The sequence below is a fragment of the Chelmon rostratus genome, chromosome 20 (assembly GCF_017976325.1).
Source record: "Chelmon rostratus isolate fCheRos1 chromosome 20, fCheRos1.pri, whole genome shotgun sequence".
Taxonomy (NCBI): Eukaryota; Metazoa; Chordata; class Actinopteri; order Chaetodontiformes; family Chaetodontidae; genus Chelmon; species Chelmon rostratus.
In genome coordinates, this window is record NC_055677.1 from 13177933 (window position 1) to 13201382 (window position 23450).

The 23450-nt window shown below is 41.6% G+C and overlaps 1 protein-coding gene across 1 annotated transcript in view; it reads right to left on the reverse strand.

The window, feature by feature from the left end:
• cntnap2a (contactin associated protein 2a) overlaps nucleotides 1–23450 on the reverse strand; it is a 314113-nt gene that overhangs the window by 98911 nt on the left and 191752 nt on the right. The window contains exons 10-12 of the mRNA XM_041961168.1: nucleotides 15395–15544; nucleotides 6397–6559; nucleotides 1796–1902 (exon numbers count right to left, since the gene is read on the reverse strand). Of these exons, the coding sequence (XP_041817102.1) occupies nucleotides 1796–1902; nucleotides 6397–6559; nucleotides 15395–15544 (420 nt within the window). The remainder of the gene's footprint in view (nucleotides 1–1795; nucleotides 1903–6396; nucleotides 6560–15394; nucleotides 15545–23450) is intronic.

The window sequence follows — 23450 nt, forward strand, 5'->3', positions numbered from 1 at the left end:
GAGATGCAGTTGCTTGCTGAGAGGACGTGCTCTTCAACGAAACCGGCATTGTGAGGAACTGACCCAGCTGAACTATCTCACATGGATATACGCAGACCTCAGCAGAGGTGTTGAGGCTCCACTCGTGGTACGAAAACACTGGTCATAGGCTGTAATACAATGAAGCTGAATATGTATTCTCCTAAGATTGCTTCACAGTGGTGGGAGACAACAGCAAGATTTCAAGGCCAACCGATAAGGTTTAAGACATCGCACTGGAGGCAATGTGTAAATAAAACAACATGTTCGGCCAATATACGTGCAAAATAAAATGCTATTCAATATCCACATAAAAGCAGCAAACACTGCTTATGTTTCACCGTAACCTTGACCAGGAATGACATGAACCTAAATCCAAATTTAAATATTTTAGTCAATTATTTCAATTTTTACTATTATTGACTAATTAATTAACTAATTAATCAATTAGGGTGTGACATGTTAGGAAATACTGAAAAACTCCCATCACAATTCCCCAGAGCCAAGGTGACATCTTTACATTAAACCCTAAACCCTAAAGATAAACAATTACAGTGACACAAAAACAGAGAAAAGCACACATCAGCAAAACATGTATACCTACATGTTTCTAATATTATTAGATTTGAAAACAGCGTGGTCAAATTTGATGCAGCAGAGGTTGACATACCCTGACATTTAGTGCCAAGTAAGGCAAAGCACCTGCGGCTCCTACACTTCCCATAATGCAGCTCAGTACTGCCTTTTTGTTCAAGTCTCCCTGAAGCAAACACCTTTAACACCTGACGCCCCCAATCAGTGGACTGCCTCTTCAAACCAACAAACGTCACATGTTTACCGCTCTCACACTACAAACACAGTTCTGCACTTTGCCCTCCTGTCTTGTTTGATGCTCCTCTTTCTTTGTTCGAGGAAGAAAGCGCTGAACATACTACAAACCTGTCCTCTGGCCAACAGTTTGAAGCTCAATGCCTTGCTCAAGGGCAGATCACAAGTGGCTCTTGAGGTCAGGCAAAGCATTATTCATCCAGTCTCCCCACCCCACATGTGCCTGGCTGGTCCCCGGTTTAAACTGTCATTGGCTTTCCAGTTCCAAACCAGACATCCTCATCTCCAGGTTTCTGCTGTGCCTGCCTGCTAAGTGAATTAGTCCTTCATAAACATTGACAAATACAAAGACAGAGATATGTGGTCACACAGAGACATCTTGTGTTTTTATCATATTTCTGGGTTTTTAGTGTCTCTTCTTTATTTCCTTTGTGATGGTATTCAAACTCCTCTGTCCCCCTGCGATGCTATACCCTGAACAATGTCTTTTCCGCTCTTTTCATGCTGAATCTGTTGTTTTAGGCTAAACATACATAATATTGCCAAAACATTTCTCTGTCATCTTCTCTAAAAAGCGGACAATATTTCTGGCATACGGCAGGAGGGATGGCCTTCTCAAATATTTAAGCCTTTAAAAAAAACCCTCTTTTTCTCTTTTCTCTTTCTGACTCTGTTCTCTTTGTGTGCGGGTGCTTTTGGTCGGGTTGCCTCTTCTCAGACCAGAACAAAACACACAAAGCGGTCAGAAAAGCCTGGCCTCTGAACACTTCAAAAGTTCATCTGTCCCTCTGCTGAGGATTGTGGCTTTGGAAGGAGAAACAGCTTAATCACTCAAAGGCGAACAGAGGAAGGCCAACACACAAGAAACAGAGCGCAGTGGTGTTTAAGTGAGGGTAAAAACAGATAGGCAAGAACACACAACTGCGTACACACACGCACACATACGTACAAGTGTGGCAGGTGGCTCCAGTGTATCCTGTTCCATCACAGGTACAGCTGAAGCTATCCCACGTCTGTTTACACCGGCCGCCATGCTCACAGTGATTAGGCATACACCTGGAGGGAGAATGAGAGAGAGAGTACATTAAGAAGATAGTGCCTTAAAAAGATGGACACATATTATATGTTTCACACACACACACACGCACACACACAGAGCCATAACTGCGTGCTAAACACCTGTCACATGTGTGAAACATTTATAAACACACCAAGATTTGCTTTTAATGCGTTAGCGCCTACAGAATGCACATTTAACTGCACAAGACCAGCAGCAGGATATAAACCTTAAAAAGAATATTATACCAAACTGTGAGTGCAATTATTTAAATTGATTAAATATAGCAATCAGAGCGTTCTATCACCACCTTCAGTTATTTTGACAGGCCCTTTGTTCACACTCAGACAGCCGGTTTCACATCCAAAAATGCCTTTAGACAACATTTTTGGAGCAGATCAATCTAAAACATCGCTGTTGAGTTTAAAGTGTGAACAAGAAGAAAAAGAAACAAAATTGTGACACATGTCAGGGCAAAGATGAGATGTCAACGCACATTTCAAATGCCAATAATTGATGACACAATCCAGATGTTATAATTGATAGTTGCTTATCAACTATTGCTTATCAAGGAGCCAGAGCAGCAAGGCAGGAATTATTGGTGAATTTTGTTAACAGGAATGATTATGGGCTGCAATAAATCACTATTTTATACTTAAGACCTTGCGTGACAACAGACAGGCTTACACGGAAACACAATTTAAGGGTCATGGAGAGCAGGAGTTGACAGTATTTGGGTTTTATTGCTGCAGTTGCACAATTCTGTGCAAATTTGACTACAATTCAGAATCAAAACCTGAAATTAGGAGTGTAGTGCAAGTTGACAGTGTTCTCTGCCTGAGTTTCAATACAGCGCACAGCAGTTAAGACATCACAGTCTTTCTTGTTGAAATGGGAAAGCCAACTCTAAGCCTGGACTACATCAAAGTTTTGCGGTTTGATCTGTCTGCAGGCCTGCTGGGGATGGATCCCGAGGCATTTCCACACACATACTCGCACACATGTTCTGTGATTAAAATATCTGAGTCTGCTTATTTTGAATGAGTCAAAGTGATGTTAAGAGGAAAGCCAGCTGGAGGAAAAACAAACACTGACTCATAAGAGCTGCAGGGGTCCTTTAAAATGCTGAGTTCTTTAGACATGCAGGGAGTCGGGCAGTTAAGCAGCACAGAGATGTTCCATCTCCGGAGGGAGACGAGACGATCGCTGTTGTCACACCACCAGTAAATACAAAGCTGACATAAAACTGCAGACTTGTTCATATGATATACGATGACTTCACTGACAGTGGAGCAGGAACATTTTCTTTCACTCACATGCACTTACATTTATTTATTTATATGTGTGGATGAGGTCTGCTTTTCTTAACCGCTACAGAAGTAAGATAGTACATGCTGTGGCAATAAAGCCGGGGTCAAAAGTAGCATACTTTAGTATATTAGAAATATAATGCAAATATAGATAGATTTCCAACACAATCGTGATACAATACAATTGTACTGCAAGTGAGTCTTGAATGCTCATGAATCATGATTTTCGCTGGTGTACTTCAGTACACTTAAAGTCTGTAAAAAGTTGTGCCAATTGTGCATGCAAGTATGACTCAAGTGCTACTCAGGCACTACTTAAGTACATTTAAGAATACTCGATGGCAACAAATATAGCACAAATTGTACTTATCGCATTCCTCAAAAGTATAATTTAAGTATAATATGTCTTCACCTTGGAAGAGATGAAATGCAGGTGTGCTTTATGAATGCACTGTACTGCGTCTGTACTGTAACTATGTGTGCATGCTAGTAAGCAGTAATATATGTGTAGAATGATGGAGAAACATAGCTGCTGTAGAAAAATATAGGTAGCAAAATAACATTTACAAAATAATCATCCACCTCTCTTAGGATATTTTGGCTTTGATTTGTTTGACAAGTGTAGAAAAAGACGCTTTACACAAAAAAAGTTCCATTGACAAAAAGTAAGGGGCAGAGAGCACTGAGCCCACCTACTGGTGCTCAAATCATTTTAAACCTTGACTTCCTCAACATACTGTTGCATGTACTCCAAATAAAAAAAAAGATGTCATGATATATGTCGCTTCAGCAGGCTAACAAGTACAGATAAAATAGCACTGTGCTTTGATGAGCGGCTGCCATTGATGAGCACCAACAATCACAGAAGAATTTCTGCTCGGCAAGCCAAATGAAATAAAGCACAGAAGTACAGAGACTATATGTGCTCTGGGTTTTGTTTGAGAAAAAAGGAAAATCTATGAAGAGAATGAGGCTCCTTGAGAGAGTGTGCATGCTTTATGTGCCACTGCGTGTGCTGTTGTGGTTCCCTTATAGAATGACACTGACATTGTGGAATATTGGAATTTGCATGCACACAGCCTTGTGCGTGTCAGCATGAGAGTGTGTCTGAGGGGATGTGTGTGTGTGTGTGTGTGTGTGTGTGTGTGTGTATGTGTGTTTTGCTTCTTCCACCATCTCAGCCTAAACAGAATCCCACAGTGGAACGGCATTGATCAAAAGGAGGTCAGACAGGGCTATTGAACTGCCTTCAAAGACATTCTGATTAGTTCGATGGTAACACTGCACCCATTCATCTTCCGTGGCAGGACAGGGCCCACCTTAGCACTGCCGGGCTGATACACAACATTTGAAGTAATAGAGATGGGCAATACTGCAAGCAGCAAAGACAGAAAACTGTTGTGGACATCTTAAGACCTTCACATGAGTTTGTTCTAAAAACCTGACCCCATTCAGCCTGTTGCTAGTAACCATCAGCAGTGCTAATGTGCCACAATCTGCAATAATAATAATTTCATACTACATTACCTCACACTAGCATTGCAAAAGAAAAACAAATGATAATAGAAGGCTGCCAGCAATTCCATGAATTAAAAACAGGCATGAAAACTAAAAGCGAGGGCTTCATTAAAATATACGTTTTTAAAAAGTCACTGTAAGGCCATGTCTGAAATAAAACTTCTTTTTCCTAATTTTCCATCATAAAATTTTCCACTGAAAAACTAGAGCTGGATAACAAAGCTTATTTGGGAATGCTAATGCTACTGCTGGTTGATAAAGCAGCTATAATCACTGGATCAAATGAATACATGTGGCGTGGAAGGGCTCGCTTACAGAGAACTATTTGACCCAAGATATTAATGCAGTTTTCCAGGTATTACAATTAACAGTGACAGTCCTGCCTGAGGTTGTTCTTATAACCTTTAATCAAGTCATCTGACAACAAAAACAGTCAATTAACCTCAAATGTAAGGGCAGCCATAGAAACACAAATAAGCGATCAAACAGACGACAAAATTAAATTTGACAAAAACTCAATCCGACTTTTTAAACAGATTTTTTGGGGCTTTTGCCTTTATTGAGAGAGAAAAGGAGGATGACTCGCAGCAAAGGGCCACAGGATGGAATTGAAGCCAGGCTGCTGCTGTAAGGACACAGCCTTAGAACAAGGGGCGCAGCGTTTTTAAATGTGTCTGTCTGTATTAGTGTGGACATGGTCTGTGTTGTGGTGTCCCAGAAAGTCAGACCTCTACTGAAGTAAGGACAAAATTGAGCTAAATCAAGCAGTGGCAGCTGGTGTCTACTACTCTGGGCAAGGATATTGATGAAGGTAAGTGTTATCGACGAACCTGACCTGAAAACAAATCGCTCAGTTCAGGGAAACTGCTGTTCCAATCAGCACAAGGTCAACTCTTAATGTAGCTTCCCAATCTTTCCGGTGCAATCCAAGCAATTTCTAACGATCACTGAAATTTGCATGTCTTTTGCATGGCAGAAAGCCATTATACTCTTATTTATCACAGGACTAGGCTTAATCCCTGAAGATTAAACCTGTCCACAAAGTTTAACAGGCATCCGATTTATTTAAAGAAAAAAAAAAGCATTCAAATTGAGCTCAAGGCATGGATGATTCCATATATGGTAAATCCGGCCCAATGTGTTTGTCTAGTCTATGACAAGGAAATAAATTGAAATGTCAACAAGTTGTAATGAATGCCTCCAGTGTGCCAACACTGGGACGTGCTGTGCAGAATCTCAAGCTCTGTTATACTTGGCAATGAAAAGGAGAAATGCATGACTCATTTTTGATGTTTGATTAAGATCATACAGTGTTTTCCAAGGATGAAACCTACTCATTTCTTTCTGTTTAAAACCAAAAAAATGTGCTATTCGCACACATTCGCTTATGCTGTAAATCTACCCCATCAATTACATCCATTTATCAGTATGACAAGCACACAAAAACCAGCCACACAAACATATTCTTGTGCAGTAACACACACAGCAGCCACAGCCCTGAGTCATACATCTCAGCGTAAGAATTCACAGACTCTATTTATATGACTTACAATTTAATAACGCTTGATTTATGACACATTGTTTCAGTAATTTGCATACGACTGAATGTGTATTTTCATTTATGAATGATTGCGTGGATGTGCATGCAGGCATTATTAGTCTTACCTGTCTATGATTGCACACATGTCTAGGCTGACATTCTCAAAAGCCCCCACGGTGCCTTTTTCCACTGCATGCAAATCAGCTGGTTGGTCGTCCACCAAGATTGCTTGCATGCAGCCCTGGAAGGAACGCTGGGAGGGTGGGAACAGCGTCTGGAGAAAATACCCTGAAACCAGCAAAAGAAACAAATTTTATTGTGCATTATTTTACTAAAACAAATCGCAGACAGTAGGAGATGAATAAACTGAATGCTGAGCGGAATTTGAGAAGCAACAGAAATAAAAGGGTAACACTTTATGGTATCAGTACATCACTTGTCATGAATTCATGCAAAAAATTCATTTGTGTAGTAAATGATGAACTATCAGGAATGGACAAGAATTATTCTCATGCATACCTTTTTTATCACTGTTAAAGCAGAACCAGGTCACAGTTTTTTAAAGGGCCACAAATGATGAGGTAATGAAAAAGTGATCAGTTAATCATGATTAACTGACTGACTGACTCTTTAACGTAGACTTACCTATGAAAAAGACCTAAACATCATTAATAACTTATTTATTAACTAATAATTAACTCACATATTGTTCTTGTGTTAAGTCATGCATGAGATACTTGTAGTTATCTATCTGTTCCTGATAGTTCATGAAGCCCTGCATTAATTAATTTGTTCTTTTCATAAATTCCTGATAATTCATGTACCCATACCATGGTGTGTTAGTGCTACCAACGTTCTGCACAGCAGCTTGTGTTTGAACAATGGAATGAAAGAGCGTAGGAAGATGGCAAAAAACAAAAGAAAAGATGGATTCCTTTGGTCCATGATTTAAAACACATTATGAAGAGAAGACCTCCTGTAGAAGCAGACATCAGGCTTATCAACGACATCATCCTTGACAAGGAACAATGGACCTGGCCTGTGCCCGGTTATTGTCACCTTTTAAAGCCATGAACCTTCATCAGGCCTTTTGTTTTAGAGCTTATCCACAAGGCCCATTAGCCTTAATACCAGTGCTAAGGCTGCAATACACTAGAGGACATATAGGTTTTACTATATACAGTGCCTTTATGAGACACAAGAGTCAATGGCCCATCCAGAGGTAGCACTGGGCCTTGACTGAAATGGGGACAAGGCTAGGACAAAACTGTGTGTGTGTGTGTGTGTGTGTGTGTGTGTGCATGCTAAATTTTTTGCACCAATGCAAGCGCATAGATATATGGAATGGGCGTGTGTGTACTCTACATGCACAATCTGTCATCGTGCACCTATGTACAGTTTATATGGGTGCTGCATAAAGTATGTGTGTGGACATAGAGGTGTTATTACAGTGTACATACACCGTCAGATATCAGCGATGAGAGCCTGGAATTCAATCTTTGCCACAAGCACACAGGTCACTCATAAAACACTGCTGCTCAATGACATCTCCATCATGGTGATGTTATAAGCTGTCACACTCTCCAGCTTGCCTGTTAGCCTCAAGGCCAAAGCATCAAAAAGGCTTATTATAGAGGGCATATGCACTGTGTGCACCAATGTAATTGACTGGCTGACACGGCAGCAAGTAAAGCAGAAGAAAAATAAAATATGTGCGTGTGTTTGTTTGTGACTGGTTCATCCCTTTCTTCAGAGCCTTTCATTTCCCTCCCCCCCTAAAAGTTTTCTCCTGTCATCCTTGCCATCTGCCTCTTCCTGCCACACCTGTCTGCTGTCTTTCCAGAGGAGTGGGAGACAGACAGAGAAAGGAGAGAGGCAGAGGTGGAAAGGGAGAAGATGGGAAGCGGGGCAGACTGCAGCTGGCTGGCAGTAGTTTGTGTCCCGTGGATAGCATATGAATGCAAAAGAAATGCTGTCTTCCTGACAGCTTGGCAGAACGGTGCAATGCATGGAACGATGGATGGGTGGATGGATGTGGGCTGTGAAAGCTAGCAGGGGGTTGGTTGTCTGTTATCATCTAAACTAATGACGGGGTGTTTACCCAATTTAACTATACCAAAATATCCTACTTTGGTGAGACATGCAACTAAAAATGTTAGGCATGTTTCACTTGTTAAATCAGTTTTGTATTAAAAGTTTATCACCGAATTATAAAGTAAGGAAACTAAATTGCCATAATGCTTGAGATCTGCAGAAAATTCCAAAATCGTGGATAATAAACCAAACAATGATGTAATCCCTCACCTTAATCTCCAATCCACTATTTAAAAGAACCTTTATGAAACCACTTAACCTCTTGCAACCCCACAGAGAAATTAGCACCTGTACCGGGTAGCTCCCTGGTGTCACTTTTTTTTAACACGAGACAAATGTTAATCTGAACATTGCATGATACTAATTTGCATAGTAAATGAATATGAGTTGGCTAAATAGAGTAAGAAAGGAGAAAGAGGAAACGTGTCCTGATAATAGTCACGCTGTAAATTTGTTTTTTCCTTCTATCATTGTATCATCCAGAACGTTGTAACGGTGGAAGGTACGGACCAAGATTAATGAGTTGGAGTCCGACAGAGACAAACACTTGGCAAACAAGGCATAGAGGCGGTCATACATCTGTGCATCCCCAAGGTATCAGACACACCCATAGCTTAAATCCCAGCGAAGAGTGTCTGACCATGTTTAATTTTGTTTTCCTGAATACAACCTTGCTGTGTGGCTTTAATTCATAGCATAAACAAAAACTCTATCTCCCATAAGCCCTCAGGATCTGGAACAGCGGCAATAATCCCCCGCAGGTTTGCTGGCACTCTATCACAGCCCCCCTGTTGTGCCCAAAGAGCCTCTCTTATAATACACACAGAAAGACCAGCATCGGCTCTCTGCGAGCTGAACATCATCTGAGTGGCACGGCTGGCTCTCAGGCTACAGAACACTTGTTTCCACATCCCAACACATTTGGGGGATGTGTCTGCTTTCAGATGAGCTGGGCTGGAAATCAGCCAAAATGCTCAGACGTACAAATTAAACAAATAGTCTGAGGATGCAACTTGGCAACATATTCAGAAGAGATGAACACAGTCGCCTGGGACAATATGTAGATTCTCACATCATCCCACAATTGTGCCTATCTACTGACCACCTGCTGCTATTTCTCCCGGAGCTATTTCCCTTTACTGTAAAACAAGAAAAGAGCCCCTTACAGTGCATCATCATACACACCATGCATGCGTGTGAAGCATTAATGCACACGTGTCAAGGGCAGGATGTGCCCACCGTGGTAGACGTGCAAGTACAAGACTGAATGCACACACAAAAAAAACACACAACACACACACGTACAGACGGCATGGGCTGCTCTTTGATAAATGTGGGCGTGAGAGTCTCATGTCTAATGCATCACAAGCTTTAAGATGAAGAGGAGGAGGTGACAGTAAGGGATGGCTGGAGGCTGGGTGGATGCCATACAGTATGCTATTACTGTTATGTACTGTATTAATTCACATTACATGGGTTTGAAAGATTTCTTTTTTCTTTACTGCTAAGGGAAAACTTGCACATAGTTGAGTGATCAAATAAAGCACCTGGAGTGTGGTTACATATCATCGTTTCAACCTGCACGGCAAGGTCAAAAAGTTTTTGCATCATAATACTACTCATCATATAATACTCATTGAAACAACTCATGTGAGTTATAAAATCAGTAAGGAAGTGGAGATTGCAAAACTAATAAAGGAAACAAAGAATTGTCTTTTATTTTTGTCCACAGTTATCAAACACCAGCATGCTTCAGGGTGGAACGTCCCATAATTGACTACTTTCTAATTAGTATATCCATTCGCCCCCTGTTCCTGCAGAGAAAAGAGCATGACTTTATGGCCTTGTGTATGTGCATGTGTGTGTTTGTGTGAGGGTCCATCTGTCTCCCCTCCTCAGGAATTCAATTTGTGGATGTCTCGTGTCAGTCACTTACTAATTTCTCTAAGCGCAGCGTCAGGAGTGAGAAACTACTCCCCGTAAAATAGGCTTTGGGTTCAGGAGGCTGGTTCGAAAAGCAGGCGCTCGAAGGATGGAGGGGCGGAGATGGAGGGAGACGAGGGGAGGCAAAGGAAGGGGGTCGACCCGGTTAAAGAGGATAAGTGGGATGAGAGGATGAGGAGCAAAGAATAGAAGATAAAGTGAGAAATTGCAGAGAACAAAAGAAATGAGGGAGGGAGAAAAAGTGGAGAAAAGAACAAAATTAAGAGAAAGGGCAGAGTTGAGGATGGGATGACAAAGGCTCAGAGGAAAGTCTTTTTCCCTCCTCTTGGGTTAAGGCAGTGCCATGTGAATTTGAATGTCACAGAATCAGAAAAGGAGAGTGCTCTGGAATACATGAAAAACAAGAGCAGTGACGAGACACAGTGCAACGTCACTGCATCTTCTCACCTGACATCTGTCCATCTGGCAACTTTTATGTATGCTTTGTTTTTAGTAAAGCTTGTATGAAGGAATTGCTGTATGAACTCATATGTTAAAAAGTTAAGAGAATTAAGGATGAAAAGTAAGAATGTATTAGCTGCATAATCTGCATAGTCTTTAAACTCTTTGGGAATGGTACTTGAGCTGCATAATGTCCCATCATTGCCATTAAAATACATTAAACATTACCATTTATGCAAATAAGGCAGTTCAGAATGTTAATTAAAGCATTAATTAGCAAATATTTTTTATGTCAGCAAGCTTGTCTTCATATTACACTTTGATGGCATTAATATTAATGCGATCTAAAAGCATTAAGGAGCTTTGTTATATTTAAAAAAACAGATTTCCTTAATGAAAAGAAAAAGGATGAAAGTACAGTCTCACATCTAAAAGATGAACTGCCGTATGGAGGGAACGTGTAGTTTAAGGACCATGTTGCATTTTTGTCGCAAAAATGTCTCAACGCAGACATGATCATCACTGCAGGACAACCGAACAGTAGCTGGCTTGTCTTGCATTTTTATTCTTTGAGCAGGCAGTGAGAGAACTTCCCCAGCCTCTGGCTAACTGTTTTCCATGTTTCACATTAAATGGAGACGCTGTATTTGGCCTGCAGGACATTAAAGTAATCATGTCCAGCTGGTGATATTCTGAGCAGTTTAAAAGGTAAGATCGCAGCTGCATTTCCCACATGCACGCTCGCTCACTGTCTATTTGATTAAACATAGACAAATAATTGTCTCACATAAAGCCTCCGTGTCAACAACCTTATTGGTGTGGGTGTGTGTGTGGAGGTGCACAGTTTTTGTTTGAATGGCTTAATAGGAAAATTACCTGTTACCCAGGCGCACTCACTTCAACCATTCTGTATTATACTTTAGGTAACACTTTATACTAAGGTGCACATATTCACCATTAACTAGCTGATTATCAGGATGCATGTTAGTAGCATACTGGCTCTTAATCAGTTCTTATAAAGCACATATTAATGCCTTATTCTTATGGTTAGGATTAGGTGCAATTCAACAACTTGCTTCCTTACTGTCAATAAGCAGTAATTAGGAGGTTACAGAGGGTAAACTCTTCGTTAATGGCCATGTAGTTGTAGAAAATGGTCATGCAGAATAATGCATTAACAAATTCTTTATAATGACTAATGAACTGCCAATATGCCACTAATATGCATGCTAATAAGCAACTGGTTAATGATGAGTATGTGTGCCTAAATGTCAACAATTACCATACTTTAAATGCCAAGTTTAACACTGGACTTCAGACTATGTGTGTCTAACTGTGTGCAAAATGCATATATGTCCCTGCATATGTGTGGCAGGCACACTTATATAATAGCATAATATTAATTAGTCCTGATTTGGTTTAATACCGCAATTGGATGTGCTTAATAGACATTAAGCCACAGTGGGAAAAGGAAGGAACACAGACACAGGCAGATAGTAAACCCTTCTCTCCTCTGCAAGGCAAAGTTTCTACAATGGCACTCTCCCTACAGTAGTACAATGGACAATTACTAGTAGTTCCCGTTCCCAAAATTCATTTTCCATGCGCAGCAAAACTATTATATGTTCACTACATGCACTATGATGAGAAAACAACTGAAAACCAGACAGAAATGGCAGCAGACATGTTCCTATTGTCAAAATGAGTGTTAAAGAGCCAGTTAAGGTTGTAGTAGTAGCAGAATTACTTTGCTTGCAAAGCCTGGGTTGGCCTGTGGTCACTGATCAACAACTGTTATGAATGAAAGCACGGCAGACTGATGCCTTAAAGTCACTGAATTTGAAGCAGAGGGCTACCTGGAAGACTGAACCGACACAAATGACTCCCAGCAATGATCTGCAGCCTCATCCCACCTGTAAAGAACACGGACTGATCATGATACTGAGGGGTTTCTGCTAATTGTGGCACGCTGACAGAACCGTCTCAGTCACACAGAAAGTGCTGATGGAATACTGTTAGAGAGCTTTAGGACAGCTTAATGCGCTTGGCCTCTCTGACTCATCAAGCTGAGCGATCAGAGAGAGTAATTGAGGGCAAGCCAAAGGCTAAACTATCTTTTTGTACACTCACTACATTATTCCGTTACCTCTGTGTTAGGATGGAAATTAGGCCCTGAATGTGATGAGGTATGAGTGTTCTGAATAATATTCTCTGTCTGAGCTGTAAGTTAAGTGTGTTTCTGTGTGTGTGCCTCAGAGTTTCGGCGCGTGTGGTCGGAAACACCCACACGGTTTGTTCATACGAGCTCACACACATCACGCGGAGCCACATGCGCAGAGGTTCACATGGCTTGAGGCCTTCATTGTAAATCTGTGATAATGGGGAAGCAAGGCATTGAGTAAAATAAAATCAGGTCATGAAATTGGAGGGCTTATCGGTGGGCTGTGTAAATCCACAGCACACACACCTTTTCCTGTAAAAAAGAAATCACAAGTCTGAACTGAGGATGAACTGAAGAGTTGCAAAAGCGTCTTCCTGACACTTCTCACCCAGCCTGTGAAGCTGCGTCCCAAATATCACTTTGTGTTCCCTGCCATCGCAATAATCAGCAGTTTTGATTACACCGCAGCCTTCAAACTTGTGTTTACTACCAGACTCCTCGCTCCTCTGCATTCATTACGTTGACGACTAAAACCCCAGTCACAGATGCTGCCATTCAGCCCACCTTCTGCACATCTTATGAATATGTGAATTATGTGTGTTTGGAGCCCTGTGCTCCCTCTGATGACATGCATGTACTGCCTCTGGGATTTTATGTCTCACTTTCACCCTTTCCTTCAGCTCCTAGCTTGTCTTAAGATATAGCATTCACCTCCTTCTCCTCTCTCAAGCCTCGCACTCACTTATGAACCTGCGATTTTTAAAAATTTCCCCTGCCAAGAACTTCACTTCTCCTCATCTCACTCCTTGTCTCTACTTCCTCCTCTTCCCCATCTTTTATCTGTCTTCTTTTCCACTTTACTCTTCCTTTCTCTTACTCTCTCTGTCTGTCTCCTCTTCAAGGGGTACAGACATTACAGAGATCCTCTCCTCTCAGCCAGTATTGATTCCCAACTCATCTTACAAAAATCAATAAATCAGCAATTGGATCAAAACGGAGGCTAGAGGGTGAGTGGGATAAGGAGGAGAGGAGAGAGAAACCAGAACAGACAGACAAAGAGGAAAAAGAGGGGGAAAGTTGGGCGGAAAGAGAGCTAAGTGACAATAAAAGATAAGCTATTAATATTGAATGACTCTGCAACACCTCAGATTACAGAATCTGAAGAAACCCAGAGAACAAACCTTAAAAAAGTTTAAAAAATCCTTACAAAACAACGGGAACAGGTTTTTGGTCTCTTGAGTGAAATGCAGCTAGCACATCGAGGCCTCACAAAGTTGGATTCCATAAATAAAAAGCACAGAGTCATCGCGGGCTTTAGGGGGAATCACTCAACAGCAGCGAGGAGTGAATTAAGACGGACAACAGAATAAAAGAATGTGGATGTGTGTGTGAGCTGCTCTGATCCTTATTGACTGGCCTGGGGAAATGGTTTGGCTTGATGGAGGAGATTGTACTCTGATAGAGAGACATGGACAGAGAGCTGATGGAGCAATCAGAGTCTGGACTATCTCTCTCAGTTACTGTAATTTCATACAGGTGCCCACACACCCGCGCACATTCACACACCCGCACACACACACACACACACACACACAAAGTCATACATGCACACTTAGACACGGACCATCTTCCAACAGACGGACAGCGGTGTCTGGCATCATTAACCTGGCGTCTTCCTAATTCAGACATATTGTGGCTGCTGCTTGTGTATGTATGTGTGTGTGTGTGTATGCGTTCTGCTCTGTATGGTGTATCAGGAGGTCTACTTGTGTCTGTTCTCTTGCTAAGTGAGCAACTTCCTGAACTCTGGCCACCAGTATATAGATTTCAAGCAAGATAAATGATTTGCAGACATATTTAGCCTGCAAACACAGACACACAGTTACACTGACACACACGCACGCGCGCACACACACACACACACACACACACACACACACACACACACACACACACAGATAAGATTTCTGTTGGCACAGATCATAAAAGTTTCACTGCTGACTTACACCAACAAGTTTCTTGCCAAAATGTTCTGCAATGTCATATACAAACCAACCAAAATCAAGTTCTGTAATTTAAAAGGTTATGCAGCTAATTTTAATTAATCAAGGAATAAGCGGCAAGGCAATTAAGCACAAAAGTAATATTACTTGTTTGAGACGACACAGCAACAGAAAATTGAAGATGCATAACAATTCAATACAGCATCTGTGCAACATCTTGATGTACGGCATCGGTGCAATAATTTGTTGTAATGCTTTGTGGAATATTCTTGGTGTGTGTGCAGATCTGGGTGTGATACTGTAGTCTGATGTATTGGATCTGTGTTCTCTCGATGCCCGGGACAAATCTCTCCCATGGGAGACAATAAAGGCTCCTCTAACTCTCTAAACACTTGGTAGGATTTTTGAAACAAGTAGTCCACATCGACTGCAACACAACCTGGATGTAAACCTTCGGGGATGCGTCGGAGTGACCCTTACCTCCCAGGTGATAGGTTCCTCCTGTGGTGATGGTAAGAGGTGAGGTGGAGCGCACAGCAGATGCCTCCTCCCCATCAATCGTCAGCATGGCAAAGTTCTCCTTGGCGACCAAACGGATTGCGTGCCACTGGCCGTCGTTAAGGCCTGAACCTGGAGGGGGGCAGAGATTAAAACAAAAAATGCTCAGAAAACACACACAGCTAAAGTGTCCTTGCACAAGCGTAAATTGCAATCTACATGTTCTGGAAGTGTAAAACCTTGTTGGTGAGTACAAGGTTTCAGCTGATTCCTGGAACAAAATAAATGCAAAAAAAAAATAACGAGCCTTTTAAAAGTGTTGCACCATATTCTTTCATCCATACAGGCCTCACCCACATTGTGTTTTGACTGTGGCTGCTGACTACTTGCAGCTTAATAACAAAAAAAATCTAGACTGATTACGTTTACGAAGTCAAAGTTAACTCTGTAGTAAGAGAACATAGGAGAATATCAAGGCATTGACGAGGATTTACGGAAAAAAGCGACTGGGTGACTCATCGGGGGTGAGAGGGACGTGGGCGGTGAAACTAGGAAATGCAATTTCTGTCTGTGATGTGTGGCTGTCCCTCGCTGTTTACCATCTACTTTGTCATACAGCTGTTTTTGCTCCACAATCATTGCACCCCTGAGTTCTCTGAGCCCTCATCTAAGCTGTCCGGTGAATGCAGCTTCAGACGGAGTTAAGACATGCTCAGCAGAGGATCATCTTCCTGCCTCTATCGCATTTTTCCTCACTTCAACACATATTCTCATATGTATGCCAGTGCTCCCTGATTCTTCTTCCCTTCCCTCTTCTGCTCTCGCGCCACATCTCTCTCTCCCCCTCTCCAAGCCGAGTGCGGCTTCCCGTCTCAAGGCCCCTGTGTCTCAACTCCATTAACTCTCGGAGAACCCTGTGTGCGTCTGAGCACCGGCGTGCATGTGTGTGTGTGTGTGTGTTCTCTATCTGTGCATGCAAGCTTTGAGCACTTTGTGCGAGTGTGTACAAGTCGGTAATGTGCTGCGTTGTCTGCATATGTCAGCGTAGAATTTGTGTGTGTGTGGGTGCATGCGAGTGTTGTGCTCTCCTTTTCTCTCTCTTTCCTTGTAGCCGTGCTCCATTAAATATGAGTGATGTTTTGGAAAGGGACATTACTACTGGAGCCGAGAGAGAAGCCAGCTCACTCTCATCACCCTCTCCTCTATACATCACCTCTTACTGACACCAATCTCTATTCATCTTTCCCTCCCTGCCTCCCTCTCTGTCCCTGATTCTGTCCTCCGTCTCTCTGTCTTTATTTCCTGTCCTGTATTTCTGCATTTCACTTTTCCCTTTTTTTTTCTCTCTGTCTTCATGCTCCTCTCCTCCTGTGGCCATTTGCCGCGCTGTCTGTCTTTCTCAATTCGGCTCCGTTCGATGCTTCACTGACTGTAATACATCGATAGTGAGGACACCGTAGCGAGGTTCAAGGTGCGGTCACGTGCAAAATCAATCTCAGCAGTGTGCACGTGCTCATGGATCTGCATTGAAGCCCGCACACATGCAACATAGCATTCTGCATGTGTCAACACATTTGGCCGAAGTGTGCGTTAGCTTTGAGTTCAAAAATTTCCCCGTTTATAAGGCACTCGTTCGCATAGTTTAGTTCTTTCCCAGAATGTGCCTGGAGACCTTGGCTTTCATGTCAGTAGGGGGTTTACACTAATTAATCTCCATCACCACATTGACCGTGTGTGTGTGTGTGTGTGTGTGTGTGTGTGTGTGTGTGTGAATGAAACTTCGAGCCAAGATGGCCACCAGCTGAGGTGGCTGACCGCTGTGGCCTTGTTCTGGGCAATGCTGGTTAAATACGCACACACGCGCACACACACACAGTACAAACATGAATGCATATTTACGGTAGCTCTTTCAGACCCTGCGAAACGATCACTCAGATCAGAATTTGATCAGTTCGGGCCACTAACTTTTGGAAAGCCAAGAAGAGCCACACGACTAAATAATTTTATCCCCATTAAAGTTAGCTGAGGGCTCAATCCCCAGCGTGTGTGCTCTAAGTGCTCAGTATCCATCCATCCAGGCCATTTTTTTTTTTCAGAGCTGAGAATGATGCAGTTTACAGCATTTTGTTGGAGTTGAGAGGTCATGAACTCAGAGGTACAGTAATAACATAGAACATTAGAGGATGATGTCTGATTTGTCTGAATGACAACAAAAAACTCAGCTACGGTAGAAAGTGACCTTCATGAGCTATTTTACTGACAATCACATTTCTGACTGTATATTGGTTTGATGTAATCACTATCAAGCTCTCTGCTCCGTCCCGTCACTCTCTATAACCTCTTGAATGTAATGGAAAATAGATACTGTGTAACCTCGTGTCCCCTCATCTGTTTTACATCACCTGCAATAGCTTTGAATGATGAGCTTATCAGCGATAGCAGCACCGAATCTTCGCTCTCACTGCAGCGCAGACACACACAAACCGAGTCTTACACACACAAACATGCGGCGCGCCCTCTCTCCTCCCGTCACACACGCTAAACACACAAGCTCAAATTACGCACATGCCGGCTGTCTGCCACAGATAAAAAGAGAGCAGATAATGAAGGAGAGAAGAAGATGGAAGGAGAGAATTGTTCAGATTTGACTACATAAGACTGTTTAACAGCATGCTTTGGAGTTGCCATTCATGTGCGGGGGCCTGATCACAAGGTGGAAGGCAGACCGGTCACTTTGATCTGTGTTTGTTTCGAATGAATGAAAAATAAAGAAATTGCACTGTGAGTTCACTCGTCTCACACCCTCACTTTGGCCACTCATTAGAAAGAAGAAGTAGTAGTCACGGAGCTGTGGCAAAAAAGTCTTCCAAACTGAAAAGTAGCCTATTAAAACAACTGAGAGGTTGAGATGAAATGTGGACGCATGCAGTAATTATGTCATTTTACAGTTTTGGAATAACATTTGTCCCTTGACACTTTGACACTTCTAACTTTTCCCTTTCTGCAAGGGAAACCAATTTTTAAGCTCATATAAAACATTTTTACTTACAATTGTTGAAAAACAAAAACCCCACAGTAATCTAATAGGATCATTTATCAGTCATTAATGCAATGGGTTACTTTGGAAAACAAATTAAAGGTGAGCGTGTAGCTACTAACCATAAGCAAGATAAATGATATATTTGAGAAAAACACTACTTATTTCCAATGTAAGTGCCATAAAGCAATAAACACGACTACTATATCTGTTCAAGCCATTTTCTGCTGTGTCTGTGTGGAGGTTATTTTGAAAAAGAATATAAATAAATAAAAAGGAAATCATTCTTGGATAAACAGCTGTGGACATTGCATCAGCCTACCTTCCCTAAATATGTCCAAGGATGGCCTTCTTGTGCCAAATCTGCACAAGATAAATAATACGAGGTAGCTCTCTTTGCTCACAACACCTGTGGTCACTGGGACCATTTATTTCTAACAGGTATTTCAGGAGGGATGCGGGTTACTCTGCTGCTGGTGTTGCTGTTTGGGGTGTCCGGGACATGGGCTCAGGGAGGAGAGCGGTAAAGCCAACCAAGGTTTACAGACAATGGATATGTGGGATGAGCTGAGAGCTCTGAGAGGCACTGTGGTGGAGCAGAGGTGGAGCAGAAGAATACCAAGACTGAAGTGCAAAGAGAGAGAAAGTGGCTGGTCTAGAGAAGGAGATCGCAGGTAGCAAAGTGACCATATCTGATGTTTAGACTGGTGATGCAATGCTTATTAATCAAAATTCTGGTTCATTATGCCTGTGAATATTCTCATTCATCCAGGTCATTGTAAGCTTTAGGGCATTCAATCGTTCGCAACTGGACCTCGTCAGTTTGTCTTAGAAGACGTTTCGCCTCTTGTCCGAACAGGCTTCATCAGTTCATGCGCACCAGACTAGATAGGACAGCTCTAGTCCAATGCAATGGTGTTAGGTTCAAGTATTTATCCTCTGAGTGAGGCCAACCCCCAAAACCAAGGATGGTATCATGGTTCATTATCAATTAATTTGCCAGTTATTTTCTTGCTTACTTGTTTGGTCAGTAACAACCGTCCATCACTTCCCAAAACCAAAAAGCGTGTTTGATCAGAAACACTTACAAAAAACAGCATATATTCAAATTTGAGAAGTGATTTTTTTTTACATTTTTGCTTAAAGAAATACTTAAATGCAAAATTGTTGCAGATTCATTTTCCGCTGATCAACTAATGCACATCGACTAATTGTCTCAGCTCTAGATGAGAATACACCCAAGTACAGCTGATCTAATCATTACTTGTGATAATATATGTAAATGGACAGTTAACTCAAAACTTCATTATATCTCAACACATTTCTAAACAGCTTAGGATCTGATTGGTTGAATAAGGGATAAACTAATCATGCACACTTGAGATTGCATCGCTGTAATTTAAATATTAATTCAGACACGGACAATCACCACGAAAAGAAAGACATTTCTGTATTAATTATCATCAATTCAAAATTAAACATTTCAGAGATTCAAACCAATGGACTCATGCAACAACATCCCCTGTTATCTGGTTTGAAATTGCTGTCGTGGAAAGGCTGAGGCAGCTTACTTTACCTTTCCAAGAAAAAAAAAAGAAGAAAAACCTGCAATACCAGACACCAGAAGAACGGAAAAGTCAATAATAAAGGCTTGTGTGGAGTGGATATAAGTTGAATATGGTGTCATTTCAGTGGCAATAGGAAATAACACCCCAGAAATGTGTTTGTATGAAGATGTCGTGGAATGGTATGTCAGACAGCCTTACTTTAAAGAACTTCATCCTCAGTCTCTGTGGTATTTCAGTGATGGGCTCCAGACTGACAGCCACTGAAAACAAGGTGACAGCAATTACAGCGGAGCTGGAAGCGACTAAGACTGAACAGCAGCTCCAGAAGAAAAAAGTAGAGGAGGCTGAGAGACTGATTTCTGGTTTGTAATTACCAAAATCACAGACTGGGTAATGCTAGAAAATCTTGAAAGTACAGGTGAGTAATGATTGGCTCTCATGCCTCTGGTGTAAGCAGCAAAAGTGGCAGCTCTGGTTTCCAGAGTGACAACCGGGGGGGAGGAGGCGGAGGGAGCAGGGAGGAGGCGGCAGTGCTCAGAGAAGAGCCGGATACTTCTGAGACTGAACTGCAGCACGCCACGGACAAATTGGATGAGGTCAGGGGCGGATCTAGAAAAATATTTATGGGGTGGCGAGATGGGGGCAGGCGTTTTTGAGGGGTGGCAACATATTACAGATGTATGTATACTGAATTTAATAGTTTGATGAAATAGTACGTACACACTACATACGGGCACAGGCTGCCATTTACAAACTCATACAGACAAACTTCATCTCATTTGAAGTTTCATGTGAAACACTTCATACAGCACGGTACTTATTATTAGGAGATAGAAGTATGGCAACACTACTGTAGATGGGGCATTATCCTGGGAAAGGCATTAAAGGAAGCAAACAGTTTTTGACTGTGTCAGAGTGGCAGCGTTGCAGGCAGCATTTGTACAAGAAGAAACTATTCAGAGAAAAGCTTACCCATGAAGATCTATGGACTGAGCTGTACTAAGGTGAGCATAAATACACTGTGGCACTCAAACAAGGCACTGGACATTTCTCCCTCTGTAGCTTGAACATTTTTTTTTGATAGATGAGGTGTTTACTGATTATTTTGATGTTTTTGTGAGTTGGTTCATACAGGGCCTTTCTGGACAGTTTTATAATGTATATACAAAAGAAGAGACATTAAAAAACAACACTGCTACCTGTTCAGCAGGATTTACAACATTTACACCAGTGTCAAATTTTAATTTTTTTTCTCACATTAGGTTTTATTAAAGGTGATATCCGATTTTCTCAGTTGCCAAAAAAAAGATATAAATACAGAAAAAAAAGAAAAAAAATGCAGATTCTGTTGAGGTCATCATTTTAAGACCTTTGTAAAGCCTCACCAGTGAGCATAACATGAAGTTGGCATGCCTACAACAGATGAATGTGGCGATTTCCATGCTGCTCAGCAAAACACTTCACAAATGTATCTAGATCTAATGCTTTTGTGTGTTTTGATTCAATGCTGAGTGCAGCCAAACTTGGTAGTCTCTTTTCTGTCTGGAAAGATGCCGACATGCACAAACATAAAGCTGCATCTTTTGAGTGTGAGTTTTCTAACCAGGGATGAAGTTTGTACCAGTCGCTGCAGGAGCTTCTTCTGGCTCCTCCCTGGAGGGGCTGAGGGGAAACTGTCTCTCATTGGCAGCCCTGGTACCCCAAACCTGGACTTGGATACGTCTAGAAGATGGAGGGGAGGAAAGTGCATTACATCTGAACTAATTATACAATATAACAACTAGTAAAAACATAATCAATTATAACCATCAGACTGTGTTAACATACACTAGTTTTTTAGCCTGAGTATTTTAGGCTCATTTGTTTAATTTTGGAATTTAACATAGCCAATATATCTAAAACACATTGCACACAAAATATTAAAACTCTGTCCCCATCTCACTACACGTTCACAATTTTATCACGAGAGAAAAAAACTGCAAATGCTACCTTTCCTCTTCATGACTGTAAGATTCAAAGTAATTTCACAGTGTTTTACAGACGGTGAATCAATAGTGGCTTTTGTAGCCTACTTTACATGGAAAACGTCAGACCTAGCTAACCTTACATGTATAGTTAGCAAAACAACGTTCTTCAACCTGATTGTTATTATCTCAAAATCAGCACTGCAACTATACTGGCACTGTGCTTTAACTATAATTACATTTCTTAATAGATAGACATCGATAGTTGCTCAGTTGTTACCTCTTCCCTCCGGTGTCTTCATTCCTCGCGACTCCTGGGTCCCTCGCTTTTTCATAACAAATCAGTCTCGTATTGCGCATGCGCTGCAGCCGCTCGCTGCCACTCCTGGCCCATCTCGTGCTGCATTCACTGCAGTCAGACATTGGAGTTTCTCAATCGTAAATGTCAAATTCGTCGCTGCAAATTGGGGTAGTAGCAGGGGTGTCAAGGCTTTCTTTTAGGGTGGCATTTGCCACCCTATGCCACCCTGGTAGATCCGCCCATGAGGTAGAATGGACAACTGCAGGGATTTTCACAAGAGACCAGAAATACATTCATACCTTAACTGGGACAGACTACTTTGAAACAATTAATAATATAATAAATTATTGTTAATTCAGATAGACATTTGTTTCTGTCCTTTATTGTCACTTTAACCAAAATTTGGCAGCATATTCTTGTCTCTTAAATCTTTTTGCTCTTATTCTCTTAGTTACATGTTTCTATCCTGTATTCACAGACACTCCAAAGCTAGCTTTCTCTGCTGGTTAGACCACTTCAGGAAAAACTGGACCATTCAAGACTGAAAATCCCCTCCTCTGCAGTAAAGTCTTCACAAACATTGCAAATAGTCATCATGATGCTGCCTTAAAGACAAACACTGGTGACCTCTCTGACTCCCAACTGTTGCAGGTGTCTTCATGGTGCCAGTCAAAGCACTCTATGATTTCACACTCACTGCAACAGGAACAACAAGAGTGGAGAATGAATGGTAGGAGAAGTTCATTCATGCTTTGTGAATATTGTTCCTGGTTCCCTCATTTTGATCAGGTTATTTATATCAGAGAAAGACGTTGACTCCTGGATGCTGTAATCACTGATTAAATGATGTGCATGACCACCAACAAGCTGTCCTGTTCTTAAGTGACTCCATTTGTTGCTCCATTCATTCAGTACTCTCAGATGTAAAATCCTTTATGGAAACAAAGTCTAAATATAGCTGTAAAGATTAACAAAGAGCTAATGAGTGCTGTGACTTCTGTTCCTAAACAACCTTCCACAGTTGCAACTGTAGTTTTCTTTTAAACAGCATCTGCTGTTACCATGGTAACCATGCTTACTTTTGATTGGTTGGAACACATCTAGGCAGAGTCCTTGATTGATGATGTCACAAAGGACTGCTTTGAATAGTCCATGACTAGGAGCACAC